At 56.2% G+C, this 17,666-nt stretch overlaps 5 protein-coding genes across 5 annotated transcripts; 2 read left to right on the top strand and 3 right to left on the bottom strand.

The window, feature by feature from the left end:
* Window positions 1–3,524: 3,524 nt before the first annotated feature.
* On the top strand, window positions 3,525–5,953 carry BBK36DRAFT_1134396 (hypothetical protein; the record flags this gene model as incomplete). The annotated part of the gene is made up of 4 exons (XM_024892289.1): window positions 3,525–3,663; window positions 3,847–5,189; window positions 5,239–5,376; window positions 5,430–5,953. 4 exons carry the CDS (start codon window positions 3,525–3,527, stop codon window positions 5,874–5,876), a joined length of 2,067 nt encoding a protein of 688 aa, XP_024753298.1. The 3' UTR covers window positions 5,877–5,953.
* Window positions 5,954–7,628: 1,675 nt separating this feature from the next.
* BBK36DRAFT_47169 (hypothetical protein) lies at window positions 7,629–9,023 on the bottom strand (the record flags this gene model as incomplete). Its single annotated transcript, XM_024898119.1, has 1 exon — window positions 7,629–9,023. The coding sequence occupies one exon, from the start codon at window positions 9,021–9,023 to the stop codon at window positions 7,629–7,631; it is 1,395 nt and encodes a 464-aa protein (XP_024753299.1).
* A 1,508-nt stretch (window positions 9,024–10,531) lies between these two features.
* Window positions 10,532–11,696, top strand: BBK36DRAFT_1134397 (hypothetical protein). Its single transcript, XM_024892290.1, has 4 exons — window positions 10,532–10,768; window positions 10,833–11,390; window positions 11,466–11,621; window positions 11,678–11,696. The coding sequence occupies exons 1-3, from the start codon at window positions 10,537–10,539 to the stop codon at window positions 11,600–11,602; spliced, it is 927 nt and encodes a 308-aa protein (XP_024753300.1). The 5' UTR covers window positions 10,532–10,536; the 3' UTR covers window positions 11,603–11,621; window positions 11,678–11,696.
* Window positions 11,697–12,505: 809 nt separating this feature from the next.
* BBK36DRAFT_1189143 (DAHP synthetase) lies at window positions 12,506–13,936 on the bottom strand (the record flags this gene model as incomplete). Its single annotated transcript, XM_024896609.1, has 2 exons — window positions 12,506–13,801; window positions 13,916–13,936. The coding sequence occupies 2 exons, from the start codon at window positions 13,934–13,936 to the stop codon at window positions 12,506–12,508; spliced, it is 1,317 nt and encodes a 438-aa protein (XP_024753301.1).
* A 1,925-nt stretch (window positions 13,937–15,861) lies between these two features.
* BBK36DRAFT_1134398 (Clavaminate synthase-like protein) lies at window positions 15,862–17,125 on the bottom strand (the record flags this gene model as incomplete). The annotated part of the gene is made up of 2 exons (XM_024892291.1): window positions 15,862–16,226; window positions 16,408–17,125. 2 exons carry the CDS (start codon window positions 17,120–17,122, stop codon window positions 15,868–15,870), a joined length of 1,074 nt encoding a protein of 357 aa, XP_024753302.1. The 3' UTR covers window positions 15,862–15,867.
* Window positions 17,126–17,666: the final 541 nt, after the last annotated feature.

Below are 17,666 nucleotides of genomic sequence, written 5' to 3' on the forward strand. Positions count from 1 at the left end.
GTTGATATTTTCTACAATCTAGCAACGAGGAGTCTTCAGATGATATTTCCAAGCCCAGCACCAGACATGTATCATTACCCACATGTACTTTGACATTTTACCTAAAGGCGTATACTACCAATTCGTCTACATTCATGTGAAACTACATCCAAAAAGGCATTGAGTGATCACGTTATGAGGCAGCGTATCTCGAAAGACCTTGCGAAGCACAAAGATGATGCACATCTTGATCAGCAGCATAATCTGCTGGCCTGGTAAGGCCACGCTGCCATAAGCGGAGATGAAACTCCCTTGTAGACACTAATCAATGGCAATCGCGTCTACGAGAGCCCCAGCCCATCATCTCGGGCATACTTACAGACGATTCCATATGTCGGCCTCACCTCCTGCCCAACTGGCCGTAGACGAGAATAGCTCCCATGCGAAACGCACGCGAGGACCCGCAGGAGCGAGATCCGGCTGATGTGGAATCCCGTAAGCACATACCAAGTGCCGTTGGAGCCTGGCGAGCGAGACGAAGGGATCTTGGAGAGCGGGATTCAGCATTTTCGCTCGTAAACATGGCGATTGCGTGTCAATTTCTCATCAATTGCTGAGGCTCTGGGAGCGGTGTGCGGCCCGTAGCATGTGACTTTCTGCCCGTGCTGACGAGTTTGACGAGATGACAGGAGGACGGGCTAGGGCTGGGCCGATGATTTCGTTGCTGGCGGAATTAGAACTGGCAGCGGGCTCGGCTCTGGTCGAGGGAATCGGCTGTGACATTACAAATGCATCGAAGGAATGAGATGACGATTGATATCAAACATCTGATGGAGATCCGATGAAGGTGCATCAGAGGTTAGATCCGGGACTCACCTTCTTGAGCCAGGTAGGTACTTTCACCTTGCGTGCGATATGACCCAGGCACGAAGTACCTTACCTCCATGTATCCCCCGATGCATGCGCAGATCCCTTTGTGGTGTGGTGGCCAAGGCGTGCTGTCTAGAAGCAGAAGCAGAGGGCGTTGGACAGAGCAGACTGACCCTGCTCAACTCCCCGGTTCATGTAAGATAGTTGCCAGGCAGTGGCAACCAGGGAAAGTCCCTGGTTCACATGTAAGATGGTTGCCAATTACGATACTAGTAGGTTCAATTCCTTGTTTCATGTAAGATAGTTGCCAGGTGTAGTGGCAACTCCCCGGTTCGCAAGTGAGATAGGTAGTTGCCGGGGAGTTGCAAAGTAGTTGCCTAGCCAGTGAGGTGAACCCGATCGAATCAAGTCGACTCGAGTCGAGTCGAATCGAGTCTCGTCGAAGCCGGTGCGGGATTATCCCACTGCCTCCGCCCTTCATTTCGGAACCGTTACATCTCGTCGTCTGATCGCTGCAACCCGGTCTGGCCCAGAACCGACGCCTGCATATGATCCTCAACAGGTTCAGGTTGGTTGAACGGGCTGCTGCACCGTGCGTCCATGTGGCGGCTGCACACCTCGGTTCCAGAAACCCGTCTGAGCACATGTCTGAGTCGGAATCCCCAACGGCGGTGGCCCCAAGGTGAGCCCCCTTTCCACGTGGCTGTCAATCATGGCAATGGCACTCTGCCAGCGATCAATTAGAGATCCTCGAGATCCTCTTTGCCTGAGACTCCATGTCCGCTTAAATCCGCTCCGCCTCGGGATTGCTGATGGTTGTGCGTCAAGTTCCTCCGTTCCATGGCTCGCGAGATGGAAGCCTCCAGTCTCTACTGGAACTAGCCGCACAGATTGCCGCAAAGCCTGCCGCAGAGCCTGCACGTAAGCACCAAGACCGAGTGATGGTGTGCGACGGAGGCTGTTCCGTCTTGTCTCCTGGGCCAATGGGTGGATGACAAGACCGGTTTCCTGCTTCGGGCTGGATTGCTGCATGGAAGACGGAATGCTTTCTTACAGACATGGATCAGGCTTGTGAAGATTGCGGGCCCATCTACACGATGCACCAAGTCCAGGCTTGCTGTGGCTCCCCTCGGCTGGCTGGCCTTACGAGTTGCACGCACGGATTGACGGAGCAGTGAGCCATGTCCATGTAGGACCCAGTAAGCGACGCTGATATGCTTTTGAATCCCTGCATGTCGCTCTCGCTCCTGTCCTAACCCGCACTGATGTGCCCTGCAAGGTGCCATTCCGATGGCTTTAGCCGTGGGCAGGGACGGTCATCCTTTTTGACGGTCCGATCATGACTGCAGGCAACAGACTGGATGGGTCTTGCTAGCACTTGTCTGGCTATTTTCGAGCTGATTTCCTGATAGGGAGCGAGATAGTCTATGTTCATCAAATGTCTAGGGGCCCAATGGATCGCCAGCGTTTGCGAGCCCCTCCAATAGCCGGCGACTTACCCGCCCAGATAGCGGTTGAGAGCCCGGGGTCGATGGTTGCAGCAGATTGGAGACTCCATAGACTCCATAGACTCCATACTTGCACTTGGGACGCATGGGGGGCATCTGCTGCGATTACTACAGGCGCTGCTGCTGCTGCTGGCATCGCATGGAGAGCACATGGGCAGTGTGACAGGCACAGCCAGACAGACGGACAGGCACACGCGGAGCGATTCGCACGCAGCCCGTCCGTACTGTAAGAACTTTAGCATGTTCGGAGTGCCCCGTCGTGAGGATGTCCGCCACGCCCTCCCGCCGAATCCTTCCGGGTCTCGCCGCCTTGCCTAATCGTGATGATGACCCATGCCCGGTATGAATCATTATACGTTGTTCTTGGTTGGATGAAATCACAATCACGCTCCGGTTGACTAAGCTTTCCTCAATGTTCATCCGACCTATCTACCTATCTACTGCCCTAGATAGTACCATATCAATGTCTCTTCACATACATGTAGTCTCTAAAATTTCGAAGCCCTCTATCGCCATCTTCCACACTGGCTACCCTGAATATTGGGAACCCTTCCAGCTTAGCACCTTGTGCAGTATCTCGCGATTCTGCTGGGTCGGTATCCGGGCTAAATACTCAACCAGGCCTAGCCGGCGGTGCGCGCTTGGCCAAGCTTCCGTGATGGCGCCCCGAGGCAGATCAATCATCGCCTCGATATAAGCATTGGCTGGCCCGCCGCACTAAAACGTGGCCTACAGGCGCTGCTCGGTCCCGTCCAGGTGCTAGTACCCAACTAAAGGCACCTAACCAACGGGCCCGGACCACTAACCCAACGTGCTAAGCCTTGCCTGCCTCGCTGCCGGCCGGGTGACAAATTACGTCGCCAGCTTCGCTCCCCCCAATCCTTCATACAAGGTTCTCTTCCCTCACCACTCGTCCCTGGTCTGCCCACCCACGCGCGCCCACTTTGTCCACCTTGCCGACCTTGTCCATCCAATCCTTCTGTCCACTCACTCTCGCAAACTCATTCACTCTCTCTCGGACATCGCTGGACAAGCTGCATTCTTCAATGCCTCGGACGTGCTCCAGATAGTGCCTGTCCTGTAGCTCGTCTCCGTCTGTCCTCCTCTTTTGTCCGCGTCCCCTCGTTCTCTCAAGACTCCTCTCTGCCCGCTCCCGCACACTCAACAATGCAGACGTCCGTTGTCACCATCGGCTCCCACGCTGCCACTGGCACCAGTACGACGACGACCACCTCTCGCCGGGACCGCGAGGCCTCTCGACAGGGTACCTGGAGATGTGGAAATTGCCCCAAGAACTTTGCTCAGAGTAAGTCACTCGCCGTTTCACATGCTTTGGCGCACGCAACTCCAACTCCGGGCCGCCGCTGTTGGTCCGGAGTTCAGCTTGTCTCTGGCTGCCGGAGGCTTGCTGGCGGGTTGACTGATCCCCTCGTAAGAGCCGTTGACTGACGTTTGGGGCTGCGGTTTCGTTCCCCGTCCATCATTGCAGAAGAATACCGAGACAAGCATCAGCGCCGCTGCATCCAGGCTTCAAGTAGGCAGAAGCTGTCCAAGCAAAAGTCGTGCGTCGCATGCGCTTCCTCCAAGCTTGGCTGTGATCAGGCCACGCCGTCATGCTCCCGCTGCATACATAGAAACATACACTGCCAGTACGTCTCGGCCCTCGCCGCCGACAACCAGAAACGGCAGCAGGACCAGCAGGCAGCGCAAAAGAATGGCAACCGCCGACTGAGCCAGCAGCGGGAACAACAACAGGTGCAGTCGTCAGACGGAAGCCCCGCCCAGTTTCTGTATCTGAGCGGCGAACCGCACCCAAGTCTCGAGGACAACATTGCTAGTCGGGACATCCGCTCGACGGGAACGTCTCCCGAGCTGGACCCTATGAGGGTCGCCAACGGCGTGGCCCACGGCGGCACAACAGGAAACGTCATGGCAATGTCAACGCCTTCACCACCTCAGGGTCATCACCACCCGTCCGCTCCTGCTTCTAACATGGGCATCGGCAGCTGGCATGTCGAATCACCACCAATTACCAGATCGGAGAGTCTCTCCGACCAGCTCTCAGGCGGGTCGCTGAGAGATGCGGGCATGAGCCTGGACTGGTTCAGGCAGAACATCTATCCCTTCAGTGCCGCCGGGAGCGAGAGCGGCGAATCCGTCTCCCAATGGCAGCGCAGCCGACTGTCGCCCTCAAGAGGCAATCCGTTCATGCCGTCGGATAGCAACCTATCGGCCGAGATGGAATATGTCAACGACAGCGCCATGACTGGCATCTCCAACGATGACCTCAACTTTGACCTCCTTGGTTCCTTGGGCATACTAACCCAGAACCATGTCTCGACGCCCAATGCGCAGCCATCGCCGCTCTCAGCCCTGCTGCGCCCCCCAACCGCAGCCACCACAGCCGGCCAGGGTATGCCGCCACCAGTGCGCAACATGCCCTCCCATAGTCACAGCCCCGCCAGCACGGACGAGGAGTCGACTGCAAAGGAGTCTTTGCACGACGCCGTAAAGATGGCAACGGGTGGAGGCTCATCGCTGAGCGGCAAGTTTGAAGACCACGGCTGGCAGCGCTGCCCGTTCCACAAGCTCAACACGGCCGATGAGCTCGTCCGCACCATCTGCAACTACCCGAGACTCATGGTCCGGCCCGGTGGCGAGTACCCCCCATTTGTGCATCACAAGGTATATCGATGTGCTACGGGAGAGGTTTCGGAGCCGCTTGCCAGGGCATTCTGCTGTGTTGGCGCCTTTTATGCCTCTGTTCCGACAAGCGAGACCTTTGTATACTCCATGATTAACGAGGAGAGCAGAAAGCTTGTCGACTTGTTTGTAAGTTTTGTGCCTGCCTTATCCTTTGGACTCTTCTGACTTCTTGTAGCACAAATGGTCAGGCTCAGATAGCGACATGTTGGCGGTCATTCACGCCATGTGCATCTACCAGATCCTGGGCTTCTTCGCGAGCAGCAGTCCTGCCCAGGCGCAGCTGTCTGAGATGCTCCACTTGTATTTTCTCAAGGTACGTTGCATGCATATCTTGCTTACGAGATGACTCATGACTAATGGTAACAGATGACACGACGACTTATCCAGCAACACCTTCTCCCGCCCTCCACTGACGAGGTCACCGACGAGGTGAGCTGGCGACGATGGATCATGAAGGAGACGATTCGACGAACCGTCTTCCTCGTCAACACCATCAACACCCTCTCCTGCAGGATTCAGAAGCAGAACCCATACTACTTTGAGCCCCTGGACGACAATCTGATCCGAAACACAACACTCCCTGCTCCGGACTCTCTTTGGAAAGCCTCGTCAGCCGAGGAGTGGATGGCTGCCAAGGCGCAGCTGGGGCCAGAGGAAGCCGCGCGCAGTAACCTCACGGTCCAACAGGTAGTGGACCAGTTCATGTCGGAAAACGACCCCAACGACCACCAGAACCACGACATTTGCCGCGTCAAGTACGAACAGTTTGATGCCTTTACGAGACTTATCCTTGCCACAGCGAGCAACAGCTGAGGGGGAAAAAAATGAACATGTTGCCAAATACCCAATCTTTAGAGCGAGATACAGTAGAGAATAGATTCTACGTGTGCACACTTTTCTTGTCCCCCCAAGCTTGATGGCTGCCTGTTCTTCGTGCCCCAATTGGACTCTTCCGGAACGTGTCAGCGCCATGTTGCAGTTGGTTAGCGTACGAGTATGCATGATTCCAGCATGATTCCAGCTGTATTGACGCTGACGTTTAGATTGTTGCATCCAGTCATCGACGCCCCTTGCGAAGCTTATACGGCTCGTGAAGCTATTCCAACATGGGTACTGGTACTCCTTCCATTAGTAGAAGTCGGTACCTAGGTAGATACGAGCGTTGAAAAAGACTTTGAACCCTGCGGATCTTTGTCGATCACGCTTACTGCCTTAGTCACCATGATCAGCTTTGTCCGTGACCTCCGATCGCGTCGGCAAATGGACAAAATACATACCGCCCTCCGCTTGTAGTCTTGGTAATCAGCCTGCCAGAGGGCGTCGGAAGTCGGGACGTTGCTCCCCGGCTTACATACTGAAGATGTTTGTGCTGCCGAGTCGGGCGCTGCCCACGGTTTATCTTGGGGTTACATATGTAATCAATGGGGTGGCAGGGGTTGAACGATTGCTACCTTACATCTACGTAGGTATGTAGGCACAGAGGTACATAGGCTTGATGTGGTTGTTTGACCTCGGGAGCGTTCTTGAAGTTTGGCCGTGGTTAGGCTATCCATCTACGTGTCGACTTTGTATCGGAGATATGTAGGTGTTTGGTTCGATTCTTCGGCATTTGAATACCCGGCCGTTTTGCGGCTCTTCGTCTGCAGGTTCCCCCCTGACTTTTTGCGTTGACAACTCGCTGGGCTGGGTTGTAAAAAGTGCCCTCCCGCGCGGTAATTGAGCTACTGGGTATCTAGCTCGGCTGGGCTGGGCTGGGCTGGGCTGGGCTACTTACTCGTACATTGATCCCCCCACTATATCACATACCTTACTTTACATAGAGCGAGCATCAATGGCAGGGGGAAGAAGAAGATCGAGTCAGGAAAGTTCTCTACTACTGTATGTAAGGAGTTGCCCGATGGATACCCGGTCGATCGCGGCGGCAAACGGGGCTCTGGAAATACGTGTACTATGCCAATGGGGGTTAGTTTGACACGGCGGGGGAAGGAATATCCATTTCATCTGACAGGTACAGCAAATCGAGACTCTTTGCTCTGTTCTAGTATATGATGTGCTAGGGAAGGAGGGGGCTGGATGGAGGGGCACAAGGGAGCGGAAGAAGTGAGATTGAGGGGCGGAAGATGCGGGATGGAGGGGTTGAGGTTGCTGACTTTTATTTAACTGGAGATATAAACTCCGCGGGGCAGAAAAAAACAAGAAAACTTCACGTTGACAACATCCCTTGAATGATGACAAGTTGTACGCATCATCACGAGATATCACGATGTGATGGCGATGTGATGCGACGGGGGACGGAGTGTGACCCTTGACGGACTCAACAGGAAAATCAAACAAGGCAAAAGCTACGCTGTAAGAGAAACGAAAATTCAATTTATATCCCTTAAAGGGTAGTTGAAGCACATTTCCCTTTGTTTGGTTTCCCGGATGTGCCACCAGTTATCCTCCCTATGAGGTTTCGTTCATGATGTCTCTTGGCTACCAGGCTAGTACTTAACTACCTACACACGCACACAACACAAAAAAGAGTAAAAAAAAAAAGGAAACAGCAAACATCAAATCATATGCTTACGCGCTCGCAGAAGCAGCACCATTCTTCTCGAAAATCACAATCTTCTCGGCAAAGTTCTTGCCCGCCCTGCTCAGCGCGGCGAGGCTGTCCTGCTCCTTGACGAGGATGACGTTCTCGGGGTACAGCTTGCCCAGGAGGGCGAGCCGGAGGATGGGGTCCGCGGTGGGGATGACGTGAACGGCGGGCGGGCTGCCGGCCGTGACGCGGGGCGAGATGACGAGGCCCGGCTTGGAGAGGATGCTGGCGGCGCTGTGGACGTAGGCGGTGCTGTCCGAGGCCTCGTCATCAGACGTTTTCTTGTCCGAGCGGATCTCATAGGCGTAGCGGCGGCCGCGGGCAATCTGGCCGAGGTCGACGGAGACGCAGGCGCCCGAGTCGAGCGTCAGGCCGAGCTTGACGGCGCGGCGGAGGGCGTCGCCGCTGGGCTGCTCGACGACGAGGGAGGACTCGGTGACGGTGGTGTCGGCGTCGAGCAGGGACGCCGCGTTCCAGTTGGTCTTGGTGGTGAGGGCGTCCTCGGCCTTGATCTCCGTGCGGGGCGCGGCAATGTACTGCGCGTGCTCGTAGTCAAAGAGCAGGTCCGTCTCGGAGCTGTTGAGGTGGGCCGGGTGGTAGCGCAGCAGGTGCAGGGAGCGGGAGCCGGACAGGAAGGCGGGCAGGATGAGGCCCTGGGAGTACTGGAAGCCGTAGCCGCCGCGGGGGAGGCCCCTGGCCGTGAAGACCTTTGCGAGGTCGACAATGGCCATCTGCTGGATGTTGCCGGTGAGGCAGTGGACCAAGAAAGCCCGCCGGGGCTCCTCGAGGTCGCGGATGCCGCGGGTCGAGCCCGGGGGGATGACCAGAGGCACTTCCTCAAAGTTCTCAAAGGGAATCAGGCTGTCCCGGAGGAGGACCATGCGGTGCAGCCACTCGTTGTAGAGCTCCATGAGCTGCGAGTCGCTGCGCGGGCCAAAGAGCAGCGCCGCGACCGAGTGCGTCCAGAGGTGGCCCTCGCAGGGGCTGCGGATGCGGAAGTCGAGGCTCTTGGGCGCCGGCTTGACGCTCTTCTTGACGTGCTTGACAATGGTCGAGGCGACGCGGTTGGCCTGGTGGACGATTTCGCTGCGCGCCACGTCGTTGCTCGCCTTCTCCAGGGGGAACGTGGACTCGCGGCCGCGGGTGGACAGCGACGCCGCCAGGCCGTCGATGAGGATGGACGAGGCGCTGGGCTGGCCGGGGGGGTCCTGCCCGAGGCGCGAGATGACGACATCCAGGAGCGGCCCCGAGTTGGCGACGAGCTGCTGGACGTTGTAGACGCCGGGCGGGGTCTGGAGGGCCTCCGTGAGGGTGACGGAGACGGAGGAACGAGCGCCGCCCTGCTTATGTGATGACGGGGGAGAGACGTTGGCCATGGGGACTTGGTTCATCCAAGAGGGAACGACGCTGTATCCGATCTGAAGGTTGGCGAGGTTGGCTAGGCGGTAGGGCGAGCCTCCAATAGGAGGGGAGGCGATGGCGGAGACCATGGTTCGAGCTCGAAGCATTCAAAAGCGGCTTTGAGGCTCGAAGGAAGGTTGAAAGAAGGGGGAAGAAAGAAGGAGAGAGGAAAGGGGGGGCGGGGAGAGAGGAAAGGTCTGAAAAGAGGGAATGTCAGAAATCGGATAGACTGAATTCTGAGGTAAACCCGAGCTTCTGTCGACAACGATTGATCGACCCTTGGAGCAAAATGTGACGAAACGTGTCCCCGGCGGAATGGAATACGAAAGGGCAGCAGCTCAGTCTCGTCTCTCACTTCGTTTGTCGTGATGACCAGGGATGTGTAAGGATTTGGGAGGTTGATGTTTTGAAGATGCAACTTTAACTGGAAATGTAAAAGCGCCGGCTTGCGGAATCCTTTTAGACCCTAGGAAGGGCTGGCGGACTGGGCTTGCTTTAGCTTACAGGAACACGATCCCCGGCTCGGACATGCATGGATCGATACTAATCTACGGGACGATCTGGCGTGGCTTGTGTGTGGTTTTATTATTTCCCAGTGCCGTCTTGCTCTCTGCGAGGGAGGGGGCGTTGGTTTACTGATCGGAGTTGGGTGGCTGCTTGGCGTTATATCGGGCTGTTTGAGAGATCTCGGAGTTGGACGGCCGGGTTGGTGGATCGGTTCGGAGTTGGCGCGGCAGTCGATGGCTTCCGGATCGCCTTTTCCTCTCTTTTCTTTTCTCTTCTACTGCCGGCTCACTTACCAATCCGCGGACCGGAATGCAGTGGCAAGTTTTTAGGCAGGTTTTTGTGCAATTTGTCCTGCCTATTGTGCAAGCTCCAGGAATTACCAGGTATTTGGTTATAGTTGCCCCGAAACCATGTCAGCCCGATGCATGCAATTATCGCTACTTCAACCTCACATGTACTTTTTTACTATCAAGCAGCAAAGTAGAGATAGACCCATGGATTTTAGACCCATGCCGGCGTAGCCGCTGCTGCAGGGCCCCGGATGCAGCTTACGGCCGCGTGGGTGTATGTGTGTGTGTGTGTGCTGGGACCCTTGGCTTCAGCCATCTAGATTCTGCATCTCGTATCTGACATTTCTGGGGAGTCTTTGATTCCCTTGCCTTAGACAGGGCATGTTTTGGTGCCTTGGGCTGGAGATCTGTTGAGACGCCGCTTTGGATCCTTCTTGCTTGGCTTGGCTTGGGGATGGTGCGCGGTTTGGGGTGGGATGGGCGGTTGGAGCTGGTGGGATTTGTTAGTGGTGATGATAAAGAGACGAGGCTCATCCAGCTGCAGGTGCTTATAAGTGCCCAGCACCACGTCCAATTGATAGAAAAAGGACAAGACAGCAGCAGCATCAACAACAGAAGCCAGACAAGACAAGCTTTACATCAATTCTTTTTCTTTTCAAACTCTTTGATACCCAAGTCTCCCGCAAAAATCATGGCTTCAGCTGCTACCGCCACTGCCCCCGTGGCCGTCACCGGCTCCGCGCCCATCGTCCCCTTCCGGGGCACCGAGGGCGCCTACATGCTGCCTCACCACGAGCAGGAGATTGACCGCCTGACGCGCCAGCACCGCTTCATGAACTCGACCACGGGCGGCCAGCTGCTCGTCACGCCCAACATCAAGGAGAAGAAGGAGCTGCGCGTCCTCGACTGCGGTGCTGCAGATGGTATGCCCTGAACATCTCCTCACAATTCACGAGTATAGACATGTGATGCTAATTTGAGACTCAGGCACCTGGCTGCGCGACCTGCCTCGCCAGCTCCCAGACCACAAGCTGGACCTCCACGGCGTCGACATTGGCTCGACCCTCTTCCCCCCTCCGTCTGCTGGCGAAGACCTCCGCGAGCACGACATCCGCACGCCCTTCCCCGCCTCGTGGGGCTGGCAGTCGTCCTTCGACGTGATCCACCAGCGGCTGCTCATCTGGGGCATCAAGTCCGTGGAGTGGCCCGTCGTGATCAAGAACCTGGTCGAGGGCCTCAAGCCCGGCGGCTACATCCAACTGGTCGAGGCCGAGTGGATCAGCCACGACGCGCCGGCGGACCCGGCCACGCGGCCGCAGCTGCACAAGCAGGCCCTCATGCAGGAGTGGTCCACGGCCGGCTTCGGCATGGACATCCACGTCGCCTACAAGCTCGAGGGCTACCTCAGGGACGCGGGGCTCGAGGACGTGACGACGGTGCAGTTTGACCACGGCTACGGCGCGCTGGCCAAGGCCGAGGACCAGAAGAATGCCTCGGCGGAGCTGTGGGTGGAGTGCTTCCGGACCCTGGACGAGAAGATTCCTGGTACGTTTGATTCTTTCCCCCCTGAGTAGACCCTTTGTGTTGCTTCGCGCAGATGCTAATATTGGGCTGATGCAGCGACTGGAATCCCTGGAGTGGCGGCTGATGCCAAGGAGTTCCACAAGTTCCTGGATGCCCTCGAGGTGGAGATCAAGACGTATGGCTACCAGCCCAAGCTGAACTTTGTCTACGGCAGGAAGCCCCTGTCGGCATAAGCATCAGGAGTTTTTGATTATGACTAGGTTGAGCCAAGGCAAATGATCTCTAGGCTCCCTCGGTAGCAAATGCTTTTTTGTATATAGAATGCTTTGAATGCGCAACAACTACCAAGACACGATTTCGCGAATGCCAGATTCCCAAGTGTGTGTGTGTGTGTGTTACAGGCAACATGAGGTAGGCGACCATCATTGGTGGAACATCTCCATCAGAAACGCCTCTCTATGGAGATTCAGGCACCCGCCAGAACCCTCAATGCAACCAGGCGTTGGCACAGCATCTAGTATCTAGATCTGCACTCACGATAGATAAGATGCTACCACTGCAGCGTTACAAAAATACTTCAAGCCAGATAAAGTAGGGCAGATCACCTTGTGTCAGATGCATATCCGTGAGACACACCAAGTCCCGCCTCCTCGAGCCCACAGCAAGGCTCCAGAAATGTAACGCAGAGCCCGTCCTTCCAGAAGCATGCAAGCCTCATGCACGTCCACGGCCGCCACGTGGGAGCCCATACAACAGCAGCTGGACAGGGGTGTGTGTGGCACAAAGACGGCAAGATTATCGAGAGGGAGATGGGCGTAACGCTGAAGGTTCTCACGCACCACCACCACTATCATGATCGATCACCGCCACCGATACCACCAACACCAACCAACATCAACACGTGGCACGCCACTCGTTTATCTCATCTTGTGAAATTGGGAGATGGGATGTAACTGAAAATCATTGAAATTTGAGTAGAAGATAGAAAAAAAAAACTAGGTACACTCTGGCCGAAAAACACGTCCCAATCTGCGTTTGTCCTTCCTGGTCGATTGATTTATTTACCCTTTGAACCCATAAAAACTTGCCATCATTGTACATACAAAAGCCATCAATATCAATACAAAAACAACGCCTCATGCCTCATGCTGGTAGTTCTTGACAAACTCTCCAAACTGCTTCACCAGCGACAGCGCCTGCTCGTTGGACAGCCGCGGGTCGCACAGCGACTGGTAGCACTGGCCGAGGTCGTCCTCGCACGTGTTGATGGCCTCGTCCATGCACTCGGTCACGTCCTCGCCCGTCTGCTCGAGGTGGATGCCACCCAGGCGGCTGCCGAGGCTGCGGTGCGCAATGTACGTCTCCTTGAGCTCCTGCAGCAGGTCCTCGGCCTTGCGCGTCTTGACGCCCGTAGACGTGGCGAACGTGTTGCCGTGGCACGGGTCGCTCATCCAGATGGGCACGTGGCCGCTCAGCTGGACGGCGCGGATGATAGGCGGCAGCACGGAGCGCACGCGGCCGCAGCCCATGCGCGTGATGATGGTGATCTTGCCGCACTGGGTGCGGTCGGGGCTGAGCGCGTCGAGGATGGCCACCACCTCCTCCGCCGTCGCCGTGGGGCCGACCTTGACGCCGATGGGGTTGCGCAGGCCCCGGGCGTACTCGACGTGCGCGCCGTCCAGCTGCCGCGTGCGCTCGCCCAGCCAGATGGTCGTCGCCGACAGGTTGTAGCGGTCGCGCGTCAGGGCCGACTCGTACGGGAGGTGCAGTGCCTCGTGCGACGTGTACAGGAACGACTTGCCGGGCGTCTTGCCGGCCGCCGGCGCGTCCCGGTGCGTCGACACGTGGCGGATCGTGTTCTGCGACGCCGCCGCGTAAAAGTAGCCCAGCAGCAGCCGGTTGGGGTCGGGCTGGCGGCGGGTCGGGTCCTCCGAGTTGACGTTGTGGCCCCTGAACGCGTGGATCTTCTCGCCGGACGGCAGCGTCTCAAAGGGGTTGGAGCGCGGCTTCGCGTACTGGCCGGCGATGCGGCCCAGCGGGATCACGGTCATGCCGAGGGCTTCCTCGAGGATCTCGGCCTGCTGGCGGAGGAGCTCGACCTTCTTCTTGATGATGTCGTACTTGATGTCGTGGAAGCTCTCGGCGCAGTCGCCGCCCTGGATCACAAAGGCGCGGCCAAGGGCAACGTGGTACAGCTGCGCGCGGGCCTGCTCAATCTCGGACGGGTTCACCAGGGGAGGCAGCTGGCGCAGATAGGCGCACGTCTCCTCCAGAGCGTCCTTGTCGGCATATTCAACAGCTTGAGCTGCGCGCTTGGTGCGCCACGAGTCTGGAGACCATGTGCCGAGGTGATCTGTGGGTGGTGTGATCTCCCGGATGGTCTCTGTAACTGCGGGCTTGACCTTGGAAAAGGTCGTGGGCAGGAGTCCCAGCTCGGGAATCTGATAGTCTTCTTGTTAGATACCTTTACTACCAGATAGACTAAGAGAAGGCATGGGGGAAAGGGGGGAAATGGGGAAACGCGAAGGAGGAGAGACGTTACTCACCTGGATCTGAGTCTGGACCATGTTGACTTGTTTGATTTTTGCTTTCGAGTGTTCTCTGAAAGCTATGTTGAATATTCCCGTCTGGGTAGCTGGGAAAAATGCTTCAAGGAAGAACGAGTTGAATTGTCCGTGTCTTGTCGTTGTGTCACAGCAAAAGGGGGCTCAACGGCAAAGGCAATCACTCAAATATAAGCTGAACGGATGATGACTTTTCTCTCTCTCTCTCTGTTGGGTAATCTTGTCCTCTCTCGCCACGTGCGGCCTATCACATCTCCCGAGATATCACAGATCCTGCGTAATGCCCAGCCTTCCATGTTTGGTAACTCCCGTCTCGTCTGGCGTCTCACAATCTGTGTGCCGTTCCGCGAAGGGGCCAGGATAAGGAATGGAATCCCAGTTTCCGGGGGACACAGCCTCGATAGCCACATAAACTGCATCATCCAGAGTCACATTGAAGCCATTTGTCTCTTTTCGGTATCCGCGGTCCTAATCCCGTTCTTCCCAGCTCTCTCGTATCTTCTTCGCTTCGTCGCTTCGGTGCAGTGGCAAGGCAATCACTTCCCTTTGGGCGTTATCGAGGATGTCATCGAGAGGTAAGGTAATCGACGGGGGGGCGTGTATGTGCGTTAGTGAGTGTGTGAGTGTGTGTGTGTGTGAGTCCTTGCTGGTTCGGGGCCCTGGTTGCCCATGGCTTGAGGAATAAAGAACTCAAGTCAGATTTTAGGGGCGCCAATATGCGCGGGACTGGGGCCCTATGAATGGGTTAAGTATGGCCGATGCCAAGGGTTGTCGGAGAAAAAGATCCTTCGACGATGTGCAGGAGGGACATCCTTGGAACTGCGGCACCGCCTGCTTTGATATGAGTTATAATTGGGATTCTTTTTCTTTCCGGCTCCGGGGCTAGGCAAAGTCCGATCTCTCCCAAGACCCTCCGAGGAGGGAGCCTCCCCTCCCCCGAAGAAACAAGATTATAAGAGAAGAATCGGAGCTCGATGGCTTCGGACATTTCTGGCTCCTAGATACCGGGCCTTCGGCAATTGTGGCTAGTTTCTCGTCAGTTCTCGTCAGTTCTATAGTGTTGCCGAGCTTCGGGGATTGCCAACCTCTGCAACGAGTGTTGAGAATGACTCTTCACGTTTTCACGTTGATAAGACGACAAGGCCGGGCTAGTTGTGCTATGCTTGAGTTGCCGGTCGTTCATATTTCCTTATACAGCCTATTTAGTGAACTACGTCGGCGAATTTCTCTAGTTTGAATCCTTCGCAACTGCGTCGAAGAATCTAGAAATCTCTGGTAGTAAAGAGTTGGTCAACTTTAGTTATGCGCGATCTGTGCACCCGTAACCTAATCCTCTAACCTGGCTGCAGCAAGCTGTGAGCCAAGACCTCGCTTGTTGCCTGAATATCTTCCGTCTCCGTCAGCTATGCTCGGCATCCAAGTTATGATTCTCCCCGCCGGTGGTGATCTTACCCATGCAGGATTACTCTATTGACTGGGCCCTGTGGTCCTGGGCTAGTCTTACCTTGGGGTTTACAGGGGTCTTCATGCAAGGGTGGCCGTTTCGGGCCGGCAGGGTATCATCCTCGTATATCTTGCTCTTGAAGACTTAGGCTCATGTCATCTGCAGCTGCCCTGCCAGGGCTGAGCAGGTTCCATAATGCTGTTTCGGGTAGGCAGATGAAGCTATCGGGGCCTGCTCCAGATTGTCTGACGAAATCCACATTGCATGGGACTACTAGTTGAATACGCAAGCATTGATCTTCATGTTGTCATTTTTCATTCCTACTATGTATCTATCCAGGAACGCGGATTTACACCACCCTCAGGGGTGGGGGAGGAGGCGAGTTTCTTCACCCTCCACTCAGCCTTATACGCCTCCCTCTCGTTCTCCAACCAACCATCACCACAAGCCACGCGCAAAAACACAACCCCCCCTCCTCCTCTCCAAGACTTTATGAGCTAGCCACGGCGATAGGAGTTGCAGCCGCGGTGGGCTCGCTCTTGTCACGTTGCATCCCATCCGACCATTCCGTGGTGTTCTGGCCCTTCTTGTGCAGATAAGCCAGCCGCTCAACCACGTGCTGGCCGGCATAGACCGGGGCGTACTTCTTGGGGTTCTCGGGCGTGCAGCAGGCGTCGATGGGGTCGACCAGGGCGTCCCGGTTCGGGTGGCCGAACCAGGCGATGGCGTAGCGGGCGGGAACAATGTCCGGGATGTTGCCGTTGGCGTCCGGCTTGGGCTCTGGCTCGACGACGCGATGTTCCGTGGAGATGAGCTTGTCGTTGAACCAGCGAGAAAGGAGATCGCCCACTGCATGAGACGAAAAAAGAAGACCAGGGGTGGTTAGCAGGGGGGTTTACTTTGTGCAAGATTACCGGAGCGGCGTGGCTACAAGGGCCGGGGGTGGAGGCAGGATAGAAGGGGTCCAATGGGTGTAAGTGTAACAGGGGATGGGGAGGTGTAAGCCATGAGTGTAGTATCTACAACTTACCGTTGATGATGGCGCAGCCGGGAATCGGGGGCGCGTCAATGTAGGTGCCGTCAGACTTGCGGACCTGCAGACCGCCGCTGTTGTCGTTGAAGAGCAGCGTCAGCGTGCCGTAGTCGGTGTGCGCCGAGGCCCGCAGCCGGTCCTTGAAGGCAGCCCTGCTGGTCTCGGGATAGTAGATGACGCGGAAGAAGTGGTCCCTGGCGGCGACGTGCGGATCGAAGAAGTGCTCGTCGATGCCGACCTGCTGCGCCAGGGCCTGCAGCAGCACCAGGTGGACCTCGTGGCACTTCTCGAAGAAGAAGTTCATGTCGTCGCGGAACTCGGGCCAGTCCGCCGGCCACTGGTTGGGCCTCGTCGGGTCGTCGTCCTTGCCCACGTCAAAGGCCTCCTTGAGATCCGCGTGGCGCTTGTCGCCCGAGGTGCGCGTGGGCGAGAACCAGCCGTGGAAGGCCTTGCTCTCGCCCGTCTCGACCTTTGCCTTTTCCGACTCGGGCAGCGCGAAGAACTTCTTTGCGTGCGAGAAGAGGTTGTCCCGCGCAAAGTCGGGGATCGAGTGGTTGGCCAGGTACACGAAGCCCACGTTGACAAAGGCGTCAAACAGCTTCTTCTTCTCCTTCTCGCTCTCCGCAATCACCTCGGCGGAGTGCGAGATGGAAGGGCCGACGATTTTGGCAAAGTCAATGATGGGCAGGCTGGTCGTGTCGTTGGCGGCCATGATTGCAACCGTATGTATGTCTGTGTGTGTATGTATAAAAGGTGCTTATGTGGGAGCTTGCAGTTGTTGATAACAACTGATTGATAACGATGCTTGTTGTTGTTGTCCTTTGTTGAGAAGGATAAGAGTAGCAGAGTGCAGTAGGGGGTATACAGGAAATAGGTCCGGCATTTATAACCGCAATGGGCGTGTATGCTGTATGCCTTTGGGACTTCTTGTCTCGACTGGTATGGTACGAAACTCGGGACTCTATGGTCTGATCCGAGGTGACAATATGCACACGGATGCATAATCTACTGATCAATCATCGGCCCTCGAAGGAGATTGATAATGAATCGGTTAATGAATCGGATGGGATGGAACAACTAGCACAACCAAGACAATCCTTTGGACTTGCCTGATTGTCGAATGCCATCGTTCGATCTGGTTCTTCGAGCGTCGTCTATCCTGCTACCCACACTCATCCCACAAAGTCTGGACAACTCGACCAGGGGGGCTCCCCTACCCCTTGAACCCCTGTCGCCCGCTTATGTTGTCATCATAT

The sequence above is a fragment of the Trichoderma citrinoviride genome (genome assembly GCF_003025115.1).
Source record: "Trichoderma citrinoviride strain TUCIM 6016 unplaced genomic scaffold BBK36scaffold_2, whole genome shotgun sequence".
NCBI lineage: Eukaryota > Fungi > Ascomycota > Sordariomycetes > Hypocreales > Hypocreaceae > Trichoderma > Trichoderma citrinoviride.